The sequence below is a fragment of the Anabrus simplex genome, chromosome 2 (assembly GCF_040414725.1).
Source record: "Anabrus simplex isolate iqAnaSimp1 chromosome 2, ASM4041472v1, whole genome shotgun sequence".
Lineage (NCBI taxonomy): Eukaryota > Metazoa > Arthropoda > Insecta > Orthoptera > Tettigoniidae > Anabrus > Anabrus simplex.
This window is the reverse complement of record NC_090266.1, coordinates 1,026,083,443-1,026,102,983: the sequence shown is the minus strand read 5'-3', so window position 1 is coordinate 1,026,102,983 and position 19,541 is coordinate 1,026,083,443. Positions and strand designations below refer to the sequence as shown.

The 19,541-nt window shown below is 36.8% G+C and overlaps 1 protein-coding gene across 1 annotated transcript in view; it reads right to left on the bottom strand.

The window, feature by feature from the left end:
* LOC136864652 (ATP-dependent RNA helicase DDX42) overlaps positions 1–19,541 on the bottom strand; it is a 252,516-nt gene that overhangs the window by 69,776 nt on the left and 163,199 nt on the right. The window contains exon 6 of the mRNA XM_067141932.2: positions 4,621–4,754. Within this exon, the coding sequence (XP_066998033.1) occupies positions 4,621–4,754 (134 nt within the window). The remainder of the gene's footprint in view (positions 1–4,620; positions 4,755–19,541) is intronic.

Here is a 19,541-nt window from a genome sequence, read left to right as displayed (position 1 = left end):
AATGACTGTCAAGAGTTGCTTCTACCCTGTTCAGTAATATTGTTGAAAATATCTTATAAGCCACTGGCAAAAGGGGTATACCTCTATAGTTGTTGACACCTTGCTTGCTACCTTTCTTATGCAGAGGATGTATAAGAGCTACTTTCCATTCTTCTGAGATCTTCTCAGTTTTCCAGATTTCTTCAAATGTGATTTTAAGATCATCTATGATTTCTGGTTGAGACTATTTTATAAGTTCAGCTGTAATGCAGTCGTCTCCACTAGCCTTGTTGTTTTATAGGGTTTTAATTGCTTTCTCAATTTCTTCAACACTAGGTGGTGAATCTGCTTCTAAGTTTACATGAATCTCTGGAAATTCTAATTTGTGCTTCGGTTCTTCACAGTTCAGAAGTTGATTGAAGTGTTTTCGCTAGTATTTCAATCATTATTATTATTATTATTATTATTATTATTATTATTATTATTAAAATTATTTTACGCTAATATACTCTAGACATGAAAACTGCCATTTAGTTGAATGCTGAAATATCAAAAGTGTTACTGTACACGAGGATAACACATGAATGAATATAGCAGGCAAGATACTATCTAATAAAATCACTACCGGTACCGGTACACTACAATTCTCAACTGCACTTAGGCATATCCTAATTATAACAGGTTAAATGAAATAATAGAACTGGAGTTAAAACTATTTAGTCGGGTTATTAATCCTTTTCTACCTACGTGCTAACAGAATAGAAATTTTCGTCTTCCAGATAAATATTATGCAATGATACAGTAATAATAATAATATAACTACACTACAATAATTCTAAAATGTATTTAGGCATATCCTAATTACCAGGGAACAGATTTATATGTACTAATAATAATTGAAATATATACATATATAACATTAATTTCTATTTAATATCAAAGTTCAAAGAAGCTAAACAAAGTAGATCTACATGCAACATAATGTTGCACTTCTCATTTTAGACAATCTTTGATTGTGAAGAACACACAATCTTTTATTCTCTGTTACCAAAACAATGGATTACAAAATGTTCTTTTAAGTGCTGGAAAGTGAATCTTCTATTATTTATGAGGACAGATTTATATTGACTGAAACTGAAACATCAGAAGAGGTAATGAGGGCATAATTCAACTTCACAATATCTGCTGGGGTTAAATCCAATGTTAATTTTACACTTAAATCTCCACACAGCATTGCAGCAACCTTTGTCATTTCTTCATATCCAGGGTTCTTTGAAGTACAATGGTTATCTTCATGTTTGCTACATCTGCAACTTTACCTGTACCACGATTTAGTTGTTCCACAGTTTTATTCACTATTTCACAACTTTCAGAAAGTGAGAGATGCGAGTTTTCGAGCGTTTTCAGTGTTTTTGTGATGCATGAAAAATTATGCTGAATGTAAAATAAATAATTTCTCACACTTGTATCACAGACAACTGCTTTCACGGCTTCAATTGAGGCTGCATCTTCAGAGTCCATGGCATGCAGAACGTTCTTATTCTATACAGTCTATATATTCAACATAATATTCAACCGCTTGCAGCCACCTACCCCACCTAGTTAGAATCGGCTCAGGCGGCAATGGAATCTCTGGGTACATTTCTTTCAAAAGATGAACTCTTCTATGGGCTTTGAGAAAAACGTTTTTCACTGAGGAAATCAATAAATCTACTTTGGTGTAACTGCCTCTTACCACTTCTGCCACACGATGAAAGGCATGTGCTACACATGTTAAATGAGTCATCTTAGGATATACAACACATTGCTTCTCCGGCTTTTATCGTATAAGGTGCGGCATCGCTAATAAAAAGTAACACTTTATTATACTTAACGCCCTGTGGCCAAAGGATACCCATAGCCTCATTGCACAGTTTTGCTATAGTTTTGTTATCGCACTTTTCTAGAACATCACAGTGTAAGAGAATCAGTTTACAATAATCTTTGCTTAACAAACCAATGATTACATTGCCAATTAGCCTGCCTTCTTTGTCTGTTGTCTCATCAATGGAAACCCAAATTGGACCGTCTTCAATCTCTTGCCTTGTCTTCCGAACAGTTTCATCGTATATGGCTGAACAGTACGTTTTTCTGAACGTTGACTCATCCAGGATGGATCGTTTAATATATTTCACGAGGAATTCCCTGAAGCACTCGTTATTCAGTTTGAAGAGAAGTATGTCAACAGAGATGAGAGTACGGCAGAGATCGGTGTTGAACTTGGACGTTACACTGGAAGTTGCTGGTTGTGTCAGATACAACTGTCTCTGCTTGGAATCTCGTTGTTTGTTAACCTGGTGTTTACTGGTTGAAACGTGCTGTTGCATGAGGAACCCTTGAGTAGATGTCATTGTACAATGACACAAATTACAAAATAATATCCTACTGTCAGTCTTCTTTAAATTCTGATACGCAATTTTTCAATTTTAAACTGGTTGACTGAGCTACTTTAGGCATGTTGTAACAATGTTAATGTCTTCAATGAATATCTATATAAGACTGCACACACTGAACGTACAAGTACACTATGATCCGTCTCACTGCTAATTCAAACTGTGAATGACTGGTAGTTAACTAGATGGAGTTATGAAGCAAACAAAGGAATGCCCGAATTACAAACTAATCCGGAAACCATTAGCACATCGTTGATGAATGAGATTTCCCTAGTTACGAAATTATGGCACAGAAACAGTCGATGTTATGTAATACAGCTTATCAGTGCTGTAAGTGTGATTCAGATAGTTATGGTACTGACCGGCTGATCACCACTTCCGGGCTCAACCTCTCTTTTTCTTCGCACCGCTTATCAGCTTATTTTATCAGCCCAGACGTGGACAGGCGTGATAATGACCTGCACACCAGTTAAAATATTAATTTTTAATTTATTTCACCGTTATTGAAAGGACAGCGAATTTAATATAATTTAATACTTTTTAGCCGAAATATGGACTATAATGATTTTAATGACGAAGAATATGGAACATATGTGCTAAACTCCAAAATATGAAAAAATATGGAAAATGAATACTCCATTTTTTAACTCCACACGTCATGATTCGTAAAGATAATGCGAAATATAATTAATTTTCACTTCCTAAAGAGATATGTATTCACATATAAATCCGTTCCCTGCTAATTACAACTGGATACTTGAAACAAAAAAGTAGTTAAAAATAAATCCTTATTAGAAAGTATTACTGTTTTATTCCTACAAGCTAACAGAAATTAAAACTGCTCTTAAATACTGAAAGATTGAGGGTTTAAGTATAAATTACGTCAAAGACTTGAACTACCTACTCAGAACTACTACCAAGTTATCGGAATACAGGACGTAGGAATCAACTGATTATTATTTTATTTTTAACTACACTATTCTCCTTGTTCTCAACCACAGGTAGTCAACAATGCAATATTATTTTAATACGAAGAGCAGCAATTGCATTTTTTTTTTTTTTTTTTGCTAGTTGCTTTACGATGCATCGACACAGATAGGTCTTATGGCGACGATGGGACAGGGAATGGCTAGGAGTGGGGAGGAAGCGGCCGTGGCCTTAATTAAGGTACAGCCCCAGCATTTGCCTGGTGTGAAAATGGGAAACCACGGAAAACCATTTTCAGGGCTGCCGATAGTGGGGTTCGAACCTACTATCTCCCGAATACTGGATACTGGCCGCACTTAAGCGACTGCAGCTATCGAGCTCGGTCAATTGCAATTATTGATAACAATAAGACTGTTAACTATTTTGCCAGTGAAATCCTGTATATTCAGCATACAGCTGTATTTAAACCTTTAAAGAAATGATTACTCTGATGTAGGCCTAAAAGCTGAGAAAGTTACAACTCCTTATAATATCCTGTCTTTTTACATATTCTATCAACAAATCCACAGATATTTAAATGAAAATGAATGAAAATCAACAGCCTGTTTCTAGTCATTTGACCGGGTCAGGAATGGAATGAATGAAGCCTCCATCTAGCGGCGAGGATAGGAATTGTGCCGGCTGCTGAAGCCTGTCGCACTCCTCTGGGGAAATGATAAATGACTGACAGATGCAATGAAATGTTAATGGAGAGTGTTCCTGGAATGAAAGATGACAGGGAAAACCAGAGTATCCAGAGAAAAACCTATCCTGCCTCTACTTTGTCCAGCACAAATCTCACATGGAGTGACCCGGATTTGAACCACGGTATCCAGCGGTGAGAGGCCGGCACGCTGCCACCTGACCCACGGAGGCTTCGATATTTAAATAAAAAGATAATATTACTTCTTCTTACTCTCAACCCAAAATTGAAACAGAGTAAAACCTAACCTGATATACTGGACGCCTACAAAACTACTTAATGTAAAATTTAAATAAATATAACTAATCTCAATTACTACAAATTAGCACCAATGTTTACAGAACTGAATGGATCACACACACAAAATTTACTATATTTCAATTAAGTACATAATCACTAAGATACTATAGAGCTCTTAGAACAGCCGACGACTTGCTAGCTCAACCAACAATGCCATCATACATACATACATTACATACAGTAGATCATAAGAACTCATAAAATATTGTCACTACAATGATGTGAATCTAATTTACTTACTTGCATTGCTAAATCTAGGAGAGCTTTAGGCACTTCCTGGTTGGCTCCTTCAAGATTTCGAACAAGGTGACCAGCAAATTCCTTGTCCTTATCTGTCACCAGAGTGTATGCAGTACCCTTCTCCCCAGCACGTCCTGAAGAAATACATCAATAACATACAGTAATGAATATGGAAAGGATTCACCAGGAATTTTATATCATGTACTGAAACTAACAAGCAAAATTTATTTTATGAACCAGGATTTGATATTAATGAGAAACTACAAACACCAAATTTAGGTACACTTCCCAACACAACCTTCACTTCTTTTCACATGTTCTCCTCATCACTCTGGAGGTTTGAAAATATCCTTGCAAGAAAACTCTGTTTGTAAAACTTGCATCTGTTCTTTCACAAAACCAAAAATATGTTAGTCATAGGCTGGCATGCTGGGACTGTCCTAGCCAGGGTGTGGCAGAACTTCTCACCTCTTTTTCCCAATTTCTCTCCTTAATGAAATGAACAAAGTGAGGGCAACCGTTACCACACTGAAAGATGTGATAATGATAAGGATGATCATCTTCCCAGGGCTTTTATCATGCAATGCACGATGAACTGCGCTATCAACTGTTTGGACATAACAACCCAGAAGACCGTGCCAATAACTTGCCTACCAAACTACACTTATGTTTTATTTATTTCTTGTCTGTGAAATCTAATGGTGCAATTCCATGCTCTGCCCTTTTGTTTCTGTTTCATAATGAAGGAATTAGCTTTCATCATCATGTTCCAGTACTCAATAAAATTTTCTTCAATTGAAGAATCTCAATCGAGATTGAACTCACTATATTCGGGAAAGGGCAGCAACAGACTGACTTACGCTGCCAGAAGACTGGAATCCAATGCAGAGAATGAAGGATTATCTGTAACCATTACAAATAACTACAATGATAGGAATCAAGGGATATGAAAGATAAACAACAATCCAGAAAGGAGTGAGGCAGAGTTGCAGTGAGTTTGCTCTCACTTCTTTTCCTTATACAAAAAAGATGGGAAAAGAAATCATAGAGAAATTTGGAAGAAGATTAGAAGTTCAAAAATAAATTCAACAAAAGTCTGTAAATTCATAATTCTATTACATAGATGGTGCGGTAAGACTGTATAAGACATAAATCTTCATTTTGATATCTCTGAAGGTGGTCTTCAGCAAGACATTAAGTTGCTACATCTTGTGTCTTCCCTCACTAACCATGGGACCAAGTGGTTACAAATATTTTGACTGGGCAAGTTGGCCATGCGGTTAGGGGTGTGCGGCTGTGAGCTTGCATCCGGGAGATAGTGGGTTCGAACCCCACTGTTGGCAGCCCTAAAGATGGTTTTCCGTGGTTTTCCATTTTCGCACCAGGCAAATGCTGGGGCTGTACCTTAATTAAGGCCACGGCCGCTTCCTTCCAACTCCTAGGCCTTACCTATCCCATCATCGCCATAAGACCTGCTCAGCCGTTTCTTTTCTGTTTCATAATGTTTCTATCTACCTATCTATCACCACAGATATGCATTTAATGCAGTCGTCCAAGTGGTAGATTCCCCATCAATTGTTTACCTAATAATAATAATGTTATTTGTTTTACGTCCCACTAACTACTCTTTTACGGTTTTCGGAGACGCCGAGGTGCCGGAATTTAGTCCCGCAGGAGTTCTTTTACGTGCCAGTAAATCTACCGACACGAGGCTGACGTATTTGAGCACCTTCAAATACCACCGGACTGAGCCAGGATCGAACCTGCCAAGTTGGGGCCAGAAGGCCAGCGCCTTAACCGTCTGAGCCACTCAGCCCGGCAGTTGTTTATCTAGTCTTTTCTTAAATAATTTCAAAGAAGTTGGAAATTTATGAAACATCTCCCTTGGTAACTCTTTTTCATATAAACAAACTAGCTGCAGTACCAGTCATTGACGGGACAATCATATAGAATGTGCAAAGTTATATAACTCCCTAGCTACTTTCCGACAATATTGAGGCATGCTGTTTTACTTGGGATGTAGCAGTAATTCCATCTATCGGAGATGAGTGGCAGCAGAAGAGACAAATCACATCACAACAATGGTCAATACAGTATAATGTTGTTATTGATCAGTGTTATGAGCTTTCGATATTATAGGCCTTTACATTTAGTTTTCTTCCAACTCTGGGATATTAAAGTATATAATGTAAAGGCAGTCCTTCCACCTTTCATGTTTCCCAATTGTGCTTATTCTTCAAGCGATCGTTCCTTTATAATTTTTTCTCATTTTTAATAATCATCTTCACATTTTTCTTATCGATATGGGTTGATGACTGCGCGGTTTTACACCTTAAGGCAATCATGACAAAAAAATCATTGCCAGTTAACACGATTAAAGAATATTTCCATGCTTGGCATTGATATGGACTAAGCAACAAAAGTCTATAAATTCATTATTCTATTATCAGAGGTGGTACGGTAAAACTGTATAAGACATAAATGATTGGAACTTGTATTCTCTGTAACTTTTGTTACAGTATGTAATACTTTTCGATAGGACCAATAACACAGGTATTTAAAAATTAAATTTTAGACACCTTCCCCTAAACTACCATTTCATTCAGCGTGAATAAAATTTTTTTACAATCTACACTGTATCACCTTATTCCCAGGCTTCACATCCCGATTTTCATTAAATTTTGTTCACCATTTTCGCATGGCTCGGCACTGATATGGACTTGGCCACAAAAATCGAAATTCACGAATATGGATAAGACATAAATGATCGGAAATTTAATTCTATATAACTTCTGTTTTGTAGTATTTATTAATAGGAGCAATAACAACATTGATATTTGAGAATAAATTTTAGGCCTTCCCCTAAACTACCATTTCACTGAATGTGAATAAAATTATTTATAGCCTAGATTGTAGCGCATCATTCCCCAGCTTTACATACTAATTCTCATTAAATTCTCCTGATCCATTTTCTTGTGATGCCCGTACGTACGTGGGTACATACAGTACATACATGGAGACCGATAGACAGGAATGATGGAAAATTGAAAAGTGCATTTCCTTGTTACTTAGGACATGACCAATACAGAAATTCCATTCTTTTTTAAATTTTGAGCAATGTACAGGCAAAACTCTTATTTTATACTGTATATAAGTATTTGCCCCAATTTTTCCTTTTGAATTAGTAAAGAAGGGCAAGCCTGTGTATATGATATTTGTAGATCTGGAAAAGGCATTTGACAATGATGATTAGTGCAGGCTTCACTGGGATGCACAAGCCTCCACACCATCGCAAGGTCACATAGTTCACAGGGCAGGGTCAATCTTAGTTGATTTAGTAAAGGGCAAGCCCACACATAATATTTGTAGATTTGGAAAAGGCATTTTACAATGATGATTGGTGCAAGTTATTTGAGATTCTCAAGGTGATTGCATAAAGAAATGACAGTACAGTTGTGTGTTTAACATCCCTTTAATTCCTGTTGATTTTTTAAAACATTGGGAGTGATAGAATTTTATTCGACAGGGGTTCTTTAATGTATCAGAAGCCACCAATATGTGGAGATGTTGCAACTTGAATACCCTCAAATGCCACTGACCTCAACCAAGACTGAACTCGCTATCTTTGGGAAAGGGCAGCAAGTGACTGACTTACGCTGCCAGGAGACTGGAATTCAATGCAGAGAATGAAGGATTATCTATAACCATTACAAATAACTACAATGATAAGAATCAAGGGATATGTAAGATAATCAACAATTGAGAAAGGAGTGAGTCACGGTTGCAGTGTGTTTGTTCTCCTTTTTTTCTTACACAGAAAAGGTGGGAAAGGAAATCATAAAGAAATTTGAAAGAAGAATAGAAGTTCAACAAGAAAAATCAAAACTCTGTAAGATTGACAGATATTGTCATTTTATCTGAGTTTGCAGAGAATCCAGAGAAATTGTTGAAAGGCCTGGCCACGGACTCGGGAAAGGATTACTATATGAAAATAAATAAATACAAAGCAAAAGTAATGGAATGAAGTCAGATGATTCAGTAAATATTTTTTTGCTATTTTGCTTTACGTCGCACCGACACAGATAGGTCTTATGGCGACGATGGGAAAGGAAAGGCCTAGGAATGGGAAGGAAGCGGCCGTGGCCTTAATTAAGGTACAGCCCCAGCATTTGCCTGGTGTGAAAATGGGAAACCATGGAAAACCATCTTCAGGGCTGCCGACAGTGGGGTTTGAACCCACTATCTCCCGGATGCGAGCTCACAGCTGCATGCCCCTGACCGCATAGCCAACTCACCCGGTCAGTAAATATTAGAGTAAGAAACAAAGTCTTAACAGAATAGATAAACTGCTATTTATAACCAGTAGTGGCCTGTCGCAGCAATAGCTGTGAACAAAGACTAAAAATGAAACTGATGATAAAGGAAGCATGAGAAGAGTAACAGGAAATGTACTGAACTCCAGAAGAAGCCTTTGAACTTACACTTCCGTTGTGACTATACATATGGAATTTTTGAACCTTGGCAATTGCCCTATCATAATCATATTGCGCATGCTTATAACAATCATGTTTTAATCACTTTAATAAAGTAAGCTACAGTTTACTGTAAATGATTGTATTTGACTGTCCTATTCATCAACTGATTTTAGTATTTCATTGTAAACTATGCTTTTTATGAAATACCCTTTGGTTTCTGGGAACTGAACCTGATGTGGTGTAGTTCTAATTTTAATTTTGACATCCCTCACAACTTGAACTCTATTAAATGTCACGTATAACCGACTACGACTGAAAATGCACCGAGATAAGTAAATACCTATTTTGTCAAAACTTTGACCCTGTGCTTTCTTAATGGTCATTCCGAAAGCAAGACATAATGGGAACTGCCTCCTTTTAAATTTGAAAGGCAGGTTACTGTCAGTAGACAGCAAATCAATACTACAGTAGGTAGATAAATGACCTAATTCTTGGAAGCATATCTAATTTTCTAATTTTGTCATGTATTTCTATCATATGCACTCAGTTTACTAAACCAAAGGCCATGTGCATATTTCTTATAAGCATTACAATTGCACCAACTTTCAATTTTAATACATGTGGAGGCATTCCAGATGGCATAATGAAGTGTAGGTATTCTACAGGTATGCTGCTTACAAAATCTGTACCAGCATCATCATCTGGCAACAGAGTATCAATACTGTTTATTCCTTAAAACTCCCTGGGATTAGGTGAAGAACGTCTCCATTTATGCTGTTACAGTCATCACTGAAGGGACTTCCAATTGCATTTTTTATAGTAAGCTGAATAATTAAAGTCTACACAATTACCACAAATATGATTTATCAATTAAGTCATTGGGAACCATTATATCATCTCCCATTTCACTTTTAATTTCATTATTTCCTAATTGTAGTAGCCATGCCACGAATTCCTTTTCGGAAGGCTTTGCAAGCATATTTGTTTACAAGTGCAATACATTAATCTTGGCGAAAACCTCCGCCGAATATGACAATCTTAACACCCATTTCTTTTTCACACCTCATAATGTTCTTCAGTAGGCAATCACTGTAATTTATGCTAATGACAGGAATAAGTGAAGCTTCATCAATAATAATAATAATAAAAGGCTGATTTCTGCAAAATATCTGTTTCTTAGAAGTTCCATTTAATACACAAAGCTGAACTTTCTCTTACTGGAACAGGCAAACCAAAAGTTTTGTGAACTGTGTTATCATCTGGTAATAAGAAAGCTGCAATTCGTGGCCATGCAGCAGTACGTTTAGGGTCAAATTAAATTGAGAGAGTGTTTCCACCTATTCAATAACTTACTTTATTTGCCCTGCATTTACATAGGACTAACACATTATATTACAATTTAGGACACGTTTTGTCTTTTATAAGATATCTTCTGCTAATAGTTTAAAACTTGGCATAGACAATAGATCCTATAAATAGCACTCTTTAAAGAGTCATAAGTCACTGGTGTTTGATTATTTGTAATGGTTAGAAATCATCAATCATCATCTTCATCTTCTTCTATCCAGAGTCCTATACCCATACCCAGTTCATTGGCCACCTGGTGATCTATTAAAATCATGGTATTGGTTATATTAAATGCAATTTCTTCTACACTGTATGGAGTACACAAACCTTGTGAGTATTTGCATGCTGTTACCGAGTTGACAAATTAGTTGTGGTAATTGTTGCTTCTCTGCAAGGTTAACTTTATCTGAGTGTGTTCTGCATGACTGACGTTTTATAGTCATGTATTCTCTTCCTCAGTGATGTTCGGTGTTTCGCTTTTGTGATATTTCCGTAGTATGAAACCTCGCTGTTCGCTCATTCTTTTGAAATATAGAACCCTGGTTTGTTTCAACACCTAAACCCAATTTTCCGTTCCTTTGAACATACAATGAGTAATCAAAAGTCACGGGAAGGGGTGTCTCATTAGAAAATGTGACATGTATGACCCCTAGGCGTTGCAGCTACCTGCGGCTTAGTAGAACAGTATGTCACAGACACCAGTATCATGAAGATGGCAACATGTCACGAGTTAACCGACTTTGAACATGGGATGATCATCGGCGCACGAGTCATAGCATTGTGGAAATTACACGCAAATTCGGGTTTCCGAGGTCAACAGTGTTGAGAAAGGATCTTCAATATCGTAGAGAATGTTACTATCGTGATTTATGAGTTGCATGTCCATATTGACAGATTACACATATACAGATAAGAAAGTATTTCCACCATATCAATACTGTTTATTGTAATTTTTTTTTAAAAGGCCCTCTGCTCAATATAACAGAAGAGTTTTACATATCCTTAGATTAATATGCTAATCCCAATTTCAATATAAAGGAAATTACAGAAATAAAAACAATATTATCTACAATAAAGTCATCCATGTCCTAAAAAACGACTACCTTAAAATAATTAATGAACAGAACATAACACGTGCCATAGAACCATCGAACGACACGCCCAGCTCCACCTGTACCCCCACAACAGCAACTCTCCCTACCCCTCCACTCACTCCCCTCACAACAGCGGACACAAGCCCAAGATGAACGTGAAGTAGTACATGGCAAGCTCTCAGATCCAATGCAACCCAGCCACGACAACAATAGTAAGTACACATTCATATCAGCACACACCCTCAGGCATTCCTTCAATTTACAATTCATTACTTACGCTTTATTTTATCTGTCACAGATAACTATAACACCAGCACACAGGTATAGATGAGGAAGGAGCCTCCACCATAATGTAATATAAAACAACTCATGAATGACCAGGACCACATCATCTGCTTTTAACTTAAGGAACAAGACTCCACTTACAGCAGAGCTGCACATATCTACCTGTATCCACATAACCGTATCTTGTTAACAACGAAAGTGTTTTACTATATGTACATATGAAGACATCTTTTAAGCAAACAATACAACATTTTAAGAGACCAACATCATTATCTATGATCACAAGCACCAATTGATGCACAACTATGGATAAAAACTCTAACACAGGATTCAAATGAAGAGATACGCAATACACGCATATTCAAACCTATGAAGTGTTTTTACACATGTTGTTTTAAAATATTTTAAAGTGTCCAGTGTATTTTAATTTGTTTATTGTATTTGTACATACAACTTAGATTTAAGCATCAGAATAAGTTGCATAGTCAAATTCCAAGTCTTAAAGAAGACAGTTTCATACCCCCGTACCAAATGATAACATATTCAATTTTACATTTAGCATGCCCAATTTGGACACATTCAGATATGTTGTTTCGTCACGGCATCTCCCTTTAGACAGAGTAATGTCAATTATTGCCTAACATATATATAAAGGTACAAACTATGTTCAGCTGATGATGACCAGATAGGTCGAAACTGGTACTGTAAGATAAAATTTTTTTACAATACAGTATTGATACGGTGGAAATCCTTTCTTATCTGTATGTGAGAATGTTACTACCCACAAAAACCGCCGCACAGAAAGAACACAGGTGTTTAACGAACGGACATCACGTCTCCTCCGCACAACCGTACTGGGTGCCTGACAGGCTACTGTGAGTCAGATCACTGCCCAGTTGAATGATGGGAGTCAGGAACTCATTTCTACCAGGACTGTATGGAGGCAACTGCACCGCATAAGCTCCACCAGCTGATGACCAACTCATGTCCCTTTGCTGATACCTCAACACAGACCTCAATGACATGCATGGGCTCGCAAACATCGGCAACCGTCCATGAAACAGTGGTGGCATGTGGTATGGTCCGATGAATCCCAGTTCCAGTTGTATCGAGCTGATGGGCGCGTGAGTGTGGCGTATGCCCCATGAAGCTATGGATCCTGCGTGTCAAGAAGGTCGAGTCCAGGTGGGAGGTGGCTCGGTTCTGGTCTGGGTGGTGTTCTCTAGGTTGCAATTAGGCCCCATTGTCCGGCTACAGGGAGCGCTGACAGGTGCATGTTATGTGGACATTCTTTCAGACCATCTGCATCCCTTTCTGGTCCTAGAGTACCCTGATGAAGATGGCATGTTTCAAGAGGACAATGCGCCATGTCACCGCTCTGTGGTGGCACACAGGTGGTTGGAGGAGCACTCCAGTGAAGTTACGACCATAGATTGGCCCTCCACATATCCCGATCTTAATCCAAATAAGCATTTTAAGCATTTATGGAATGCTGTCGATGCTGGTGTACGCTCCATGCCATGAACCCCGCACCAACTACACAAGACCAATTGTAGGTTGCAATGCAAGATGTGTGGGTCCAGATCCCTCCAGAGCGATTCCAACATCTTGTAGAGGCGATGCCTCGCCGTATTGCTCATGGAGGAGCAACTCATAATTAACATCACATTCAGTGTCTTCCCATGGCTTTTGACCACTCAGTGTACATTACACAACCAATTTCCTGGGCTTCTGTAGCTAGCCAAGGGTTAGGAATTTAATAAATTTTCCGATTCCTAGGCAGATCACCATTTTGGATGAGAAAATAAGAAACTTTCACTTACAAATGCTGAATAATTACATTCAGTTAGAATTAGTAATGGCATGTGAACTTAAATCACTTACATTAACCACGTGGTCATCATTACTAACCTTTCTTTTGTGAGTAGATTCTCCAGATTCATTACAGTCTGTCCCTTTGTTAAAATGACTGAGTAAGGTGCTCTTCATCTTTATAAAATGGACATTTGCAGCTTATTAACCCATTCACCATTGCCCATTTAAATCTCTCCCTGGCACTAGCACGTTGCCCAATTGCCATTGTGGTTTCACTCTGCGCATTTAATTGGAAAACAATTCATATCATTGGTCATTTTATGAAACTAAAACTACAGTGATTGTGAATCTTCCTCTATGTACTTATGTACAGGCTGACGTCAGTGTGATAAAATGATATAACTTGAAAACAATATTCTCTCACCCATGGGTAAATAATGCAAGTATGACGCTCGAATTATTATTATTATTATTATTATTATTATTATTATTATTACTTGTAATGTATGGGTATGAAGGTTTACATCCATTTTATTATTATTATTATTATTATTATTATTATTATTTAATATTGAGCCTCCATGGCTCAGGCGGCAGCATCGGCCTCTCACCGCTGGATACCGTGGTTCAAATCCCGGTCATTCCATGTGAGATTTGTGCTGGACAAAGCGGAGGCGGGACAGGTTTTTCTCCGGGTACTCCGGTTTTCCCTGTCATCTCTCAATCCAGCAACACTCTCCATTCTCATTTCATAGACTCTATCAGTCATTAATATATCACATTGGGAGTGGCGACCCCATCGTACTAATAGCCTATATATGGTTCATTCATTACATCCCTGACCCGGTCAGAGACTGGAAAACAGGTTGTAGGTTTTCATTTTCATTATTATTATTATTTACGTAGTGAGTTGATCACATTGTTTGTGAGGTTATATCATGAAACATGTACTGTATATAGAAATTTATATGACTTCAGTTAATGTAATAACCTGTATATAATTTATTATTACCTGTATATATGATGTGTAATCCACTATAGTATTGTAAAATACACTATAACATCCAGAATGGCACTAGACAGATGAGAACTATGGAGAATATTCTGTACATTACATCTATGTATTAAGCACTCTAGAATTTACGGGAAGGCATTCTGTAACGCATCTGGCCTGGCCAGGCACCTATATAAGGAGGTGGTCTTGATGGTAGAGACGAGTTACTATTTAGTAAGAGTTATTGTTTAACAGGAGTTATACTTGTGACCTCATGTTGTGTTTGGGCAGACATGCTGTGGAAGTCAGCAGTCAACTGTTTCAAGGTTGTAATCTCCATGTGCTCCATGATAGGCAATGATTTAGGTTATGTGTATTTAATTTGTAAATAATTGTGAATAAATAAGTGTACCAACTGTCAGCATTTTGTGTGCGTCTTTGTGGATACATGAAGGCTTATTATGTCAATATTACATCAAATAGTTTTATACCAGAATTTTCTTTTTCCTTTTTTTTAAGGTCAGTTGATAAAAAATGCGAACAGTAGTTGAAAATTTGTGTTCAGACTGTACAATGTTCATGGCCAGACATCTCCACTTTCCTTACGAATGAAACCTATATAGAGTTTAATAACAGCAATATATAATTTACTAATTCTGAATTAAATAATGCTGGCTAGCTCCTGCTATGAATTACGAGGCAGGCAGATGCTGTCCGATGCATTGCCTATCTTGTAATATAGCACATGAGAATTTAAAAAAAATAAAACATAGGCTTACCCATAAATAGCTCATGATATTATACAAATAATATGCCCTGAATATTTAGGCCGAATCACTATCATTCATATGTATGGCTTCAACAAGTCAACACAATATACAATAATAAAGTTTTATTATGAATCCACCTGTTCAATACATTATAATGTTACATTTAAAATAACTTCATTAGTTAAAAAGTTATAAAAGGGGCATGTTTCGCTCCCTTATAGAGCATCATCAGCCAAATCTGAATCTCAAATAATTGTTATTTACGTAAATAAAGACTTAAGAACTATTAGAACATTTTTGACAAACTTAAAACTTATTCTATTAGAAAATCATAAAATATAAAATCTTTGTATACAGACAGTCACCACATAACCTCGGACAACACCAAACCGACAAACAGAAATTGGAGGGACATTCAACAAGATAAACCAAGCAGCAGCTTTCAATACAAACGTTGATTTACGTCCCTTTCAATCATCCTTATCAAATCCATTAGTTCAACGAACGGTCATTGACACCTATAAGAACATATCTTTTCAACAGCATTCGCCGAGGTCACATGACAACAAGCATTTAAATTTCTTGAAGACCAACATTTATCCTGTTATAAGTTCAATCATCAAATTGACGATAAATTTGAATCTTTATAGACTCTTATCCACAAGGGATAAATAACTTTTTTACCAGATCTCATTGCTAAGAAAATCCTCAAATTTAGCTCCTAAGATTGATCTTCACGTCTTTCTAGGATTTTGGACATGATATATATATTATTTATTTTATATTTTAGTACTCTCTCTTCCATAATTTTAATGCATCTTCCTATTAAGCACATGTAATTAAGCCATGTATACAAAGATTTTATATTTTATGATTTTCTAATAGAATAAGTTTTAAGTTTGTCAAAAATGTTCTAATAGTTCTTAAGTCTTTATTTACGTAAATAACAATTATTTGAGATTCAGATTTGGCTGATGATGCTCTATAAGGGAGCGAAACATGCCCCTTTTATAACTTTTTAACTAATGAAGTTATTTTAAATGTAACATTATAATGTATTGAACAGGTGGATTCATAATAAAACTTTATTATTGTATATCAACAGTTTTCAATACGGATTAAAACATGAGATTAGTCACTTGCAAGTCAACACAAGTCGAGCGGTTCACAAAGTATAGTGTGGGTGTTAGTTGTGATTACAACATATTTTGGTGAAGATGTAATAGGCGATGACGATATTGATTTCAGCTCTGATGATAGGCTAAGGAGAGACATTTCATCTCCAAGCTCCTATCCACAGACAATAAAAAATATGCTAGCCAGCAATTTGTGTTGTGTCAGAATATAGGTGTTAGGAAAGATGTAAGAACAATTTGCAATGCCTGCAGAAATGTGTCCTTGTGCTTCAACCTGTTTGTGTCGAGGTATACCATACTAAACTCAACATGTGAAGGTAAGATACGAACACATTTCATTAATATTTCAAGAAAAATATTTTTTACAAAACATTCAGTAAAATGCAAGTACAGTATATTGGTTCCACCTAGTCAATACCTATAAATTTATTTACAATTCAAAGTTGCACAAATATCATATTAAAACAACAGGATATGTTTCAGCCACATCAGGCCTTCTTCAGCTGTCTAGAAATAACTTAATATATTAAAAGTTAAAAACATGAATGAAATGAACTAAATTAAAATAACAGCATAAAAATCACAGGAATAGAACCAGCTTTTGGGTGGTTAGGCTGTGTGTGTTTGCAGACAAGTTTCAAATGTATTATATTTGTATTTTATTTCCAGGTCGTTACCCGTTTAACTCTTGATTTTTTGTTTGTTTAATTTAACTTTACTCATGTGCGCGGCACAATCTATTGACTTTCATAACTATTTGGGTCAAAGTTTACGATTTTATTTTTTATTTGTGATGTTTGTAGTGTGAATTAAATCTATGTCTTAGTTAATAAATCCATTTTAGCCCTATATCCGTTTCTTATTCATGTATAATGTAGTCGTTATCCTGTCCATATCCTTGTTAGGATTACTAGCTATTTTAGATTTTTTACGTTGCCTATATTTTCTCTTCGGAATGTACCACGCGCTCTACCCACCTGAGTCTAGTCGGATTTTGAGGAAAGGAATGGTACAGTATGAAATGAGATGAAATGTAATGACAATTTTAAAGTCCAAAACTATCCACTGATCAGAATTCAAAACGTGGTGATGAAGAAGGAATGGATGGATATGAATTTAAAACGATCAGTTGATCCAACCCGCAATACCCCACATTCCCTGAAACTAGCGTTTAACAAACCTCAGCTGATATCAACACACAGATATACCTTCCTAATACAGTATATCAGTGATAAGAATAACATAAAATTTATGATGGAAGTCAACTCGCAAGCGGAGGAATTTTAATCTACACATCAGTTTTTATATACAGAAGACAAGAGTACATCTCAAAAACAGTGATTTTAATTAGGTGTCAATAATATGTTAAGGGGACACCACTGCAAAATTTTTTTTTTTGCTAGGGGCTTTACGTCGCACCGACACAGATAGGTCTTATGGCGACGATGGGATAGGAAAGGCCTAGGAGTTGGAAGGAAGCGGCCGTGGCCTTAATTAAGGTACAGCCCCAGCATTTGCCTAGTGTGAAAATGGGAAACCACGGAAAACCATTTTCAGGGCTGCCGATAGTGGGATTCGAACCTACTATCTCCCGGATGCAAAGTGCAAGATTTTAATAAGACACACTTTAAATAATTTATTTCGAAATCGTGTTTTATTGTAACTTATATTTTTACGACTTAATTTCCACTGAAGATGACTCTAAAATGGGTCGAAACATGTTTGGATAATGTAGATATATCATCTTTATAGATTTAATATATTACAATGTATTGAATAGGAGGATTTTTTCCATTTTATATTGATGCATTTGGTTTATGCGATGTAAACAATATTGTACATATATACACATGATTTAACCTGATGAGTGCTACGCCCTAGTGCTGCCTACCGAATGTATGATTCGAAGCAGTGTATTGATTCATTCAAGTGTCCGAGTGAATCAATTCACAGGAATGGCGAGCTCACGGCACATGAATCAGCTGACTCACAGTAGACATTGCTGAGTGGTACAATCAATGGATCAATGAGAGAGAGAGAGAGAGAGAGATAGAGACACACACAGTGTTCATTGTCGGTACATTGGTGGGGAACCGAACTTCCGCTCCAGGAAGATATTACAGAGCCATAGCACACTGAAAGAATCGTATGCTATAACGGACTCCCGCTCTCAGCTCATTTGAAAATTATACCCACTCTCATCCACTGTCCTCTTTTTACAGGGAGGTTTAAATAATACATGGCTGGACTGAGTGGCTCAGATGATTGAGATGCTGGCCTTCTGACCCCAACTTGCCAGGTTCAATCGTGGCTCAGTCCAGTGGTATTTGAAGGTGCTCAAATACGTAAGCCTCATGTCGGAAGATTTACTGGCACGTAAAAAAACTCCTGCATGACTAAATTCCGGCACCTCGGAGTCTCCACAAACTGTAAAAGTAGTTAGTGGGACGTTAAGCCAATAACATTATTATTAAATAATAGATGGATTTATTTGCAGTGTTAAAAAGTAGTCAAAACGTAATTCCAAAGTACCTAGTTAGTAAATAGGTAGGCTATTAGGTTATTCTACTTATTAGTTTAATGAATCACTCTTATAACTTATATTGATATTCAACAATTAATTCAACTCAACTCTCTAGCCTACTCTAAGACTACAAGTCATTCTCATGACCACTCGAAATTGTCTGTTTTACAATGGAAAGAACCGCTCAGTATTCTCTCAGTTTGTATGTCGCATCATTGCACAAGACTTCAATAAATGAATCAGAAGATCACAGGTGTACACGGACAGTGAGTAAGTGAGCCGACTGACACAATAGCTTAAATAAAAACATGCTGAATTAGAAAACCAGAGGGCTACTGTACACCTCAGGTAGCCTATACAAAATATCATGATTTCAAAACTTCTCTGCTGATTGAAAAAGTCATATTTTCAAAGATGACCGAGCGAGATGACCCTACGGTTAGGGTCACGCAGCTATTAGCTTGCATTCGGGGGATGGTGG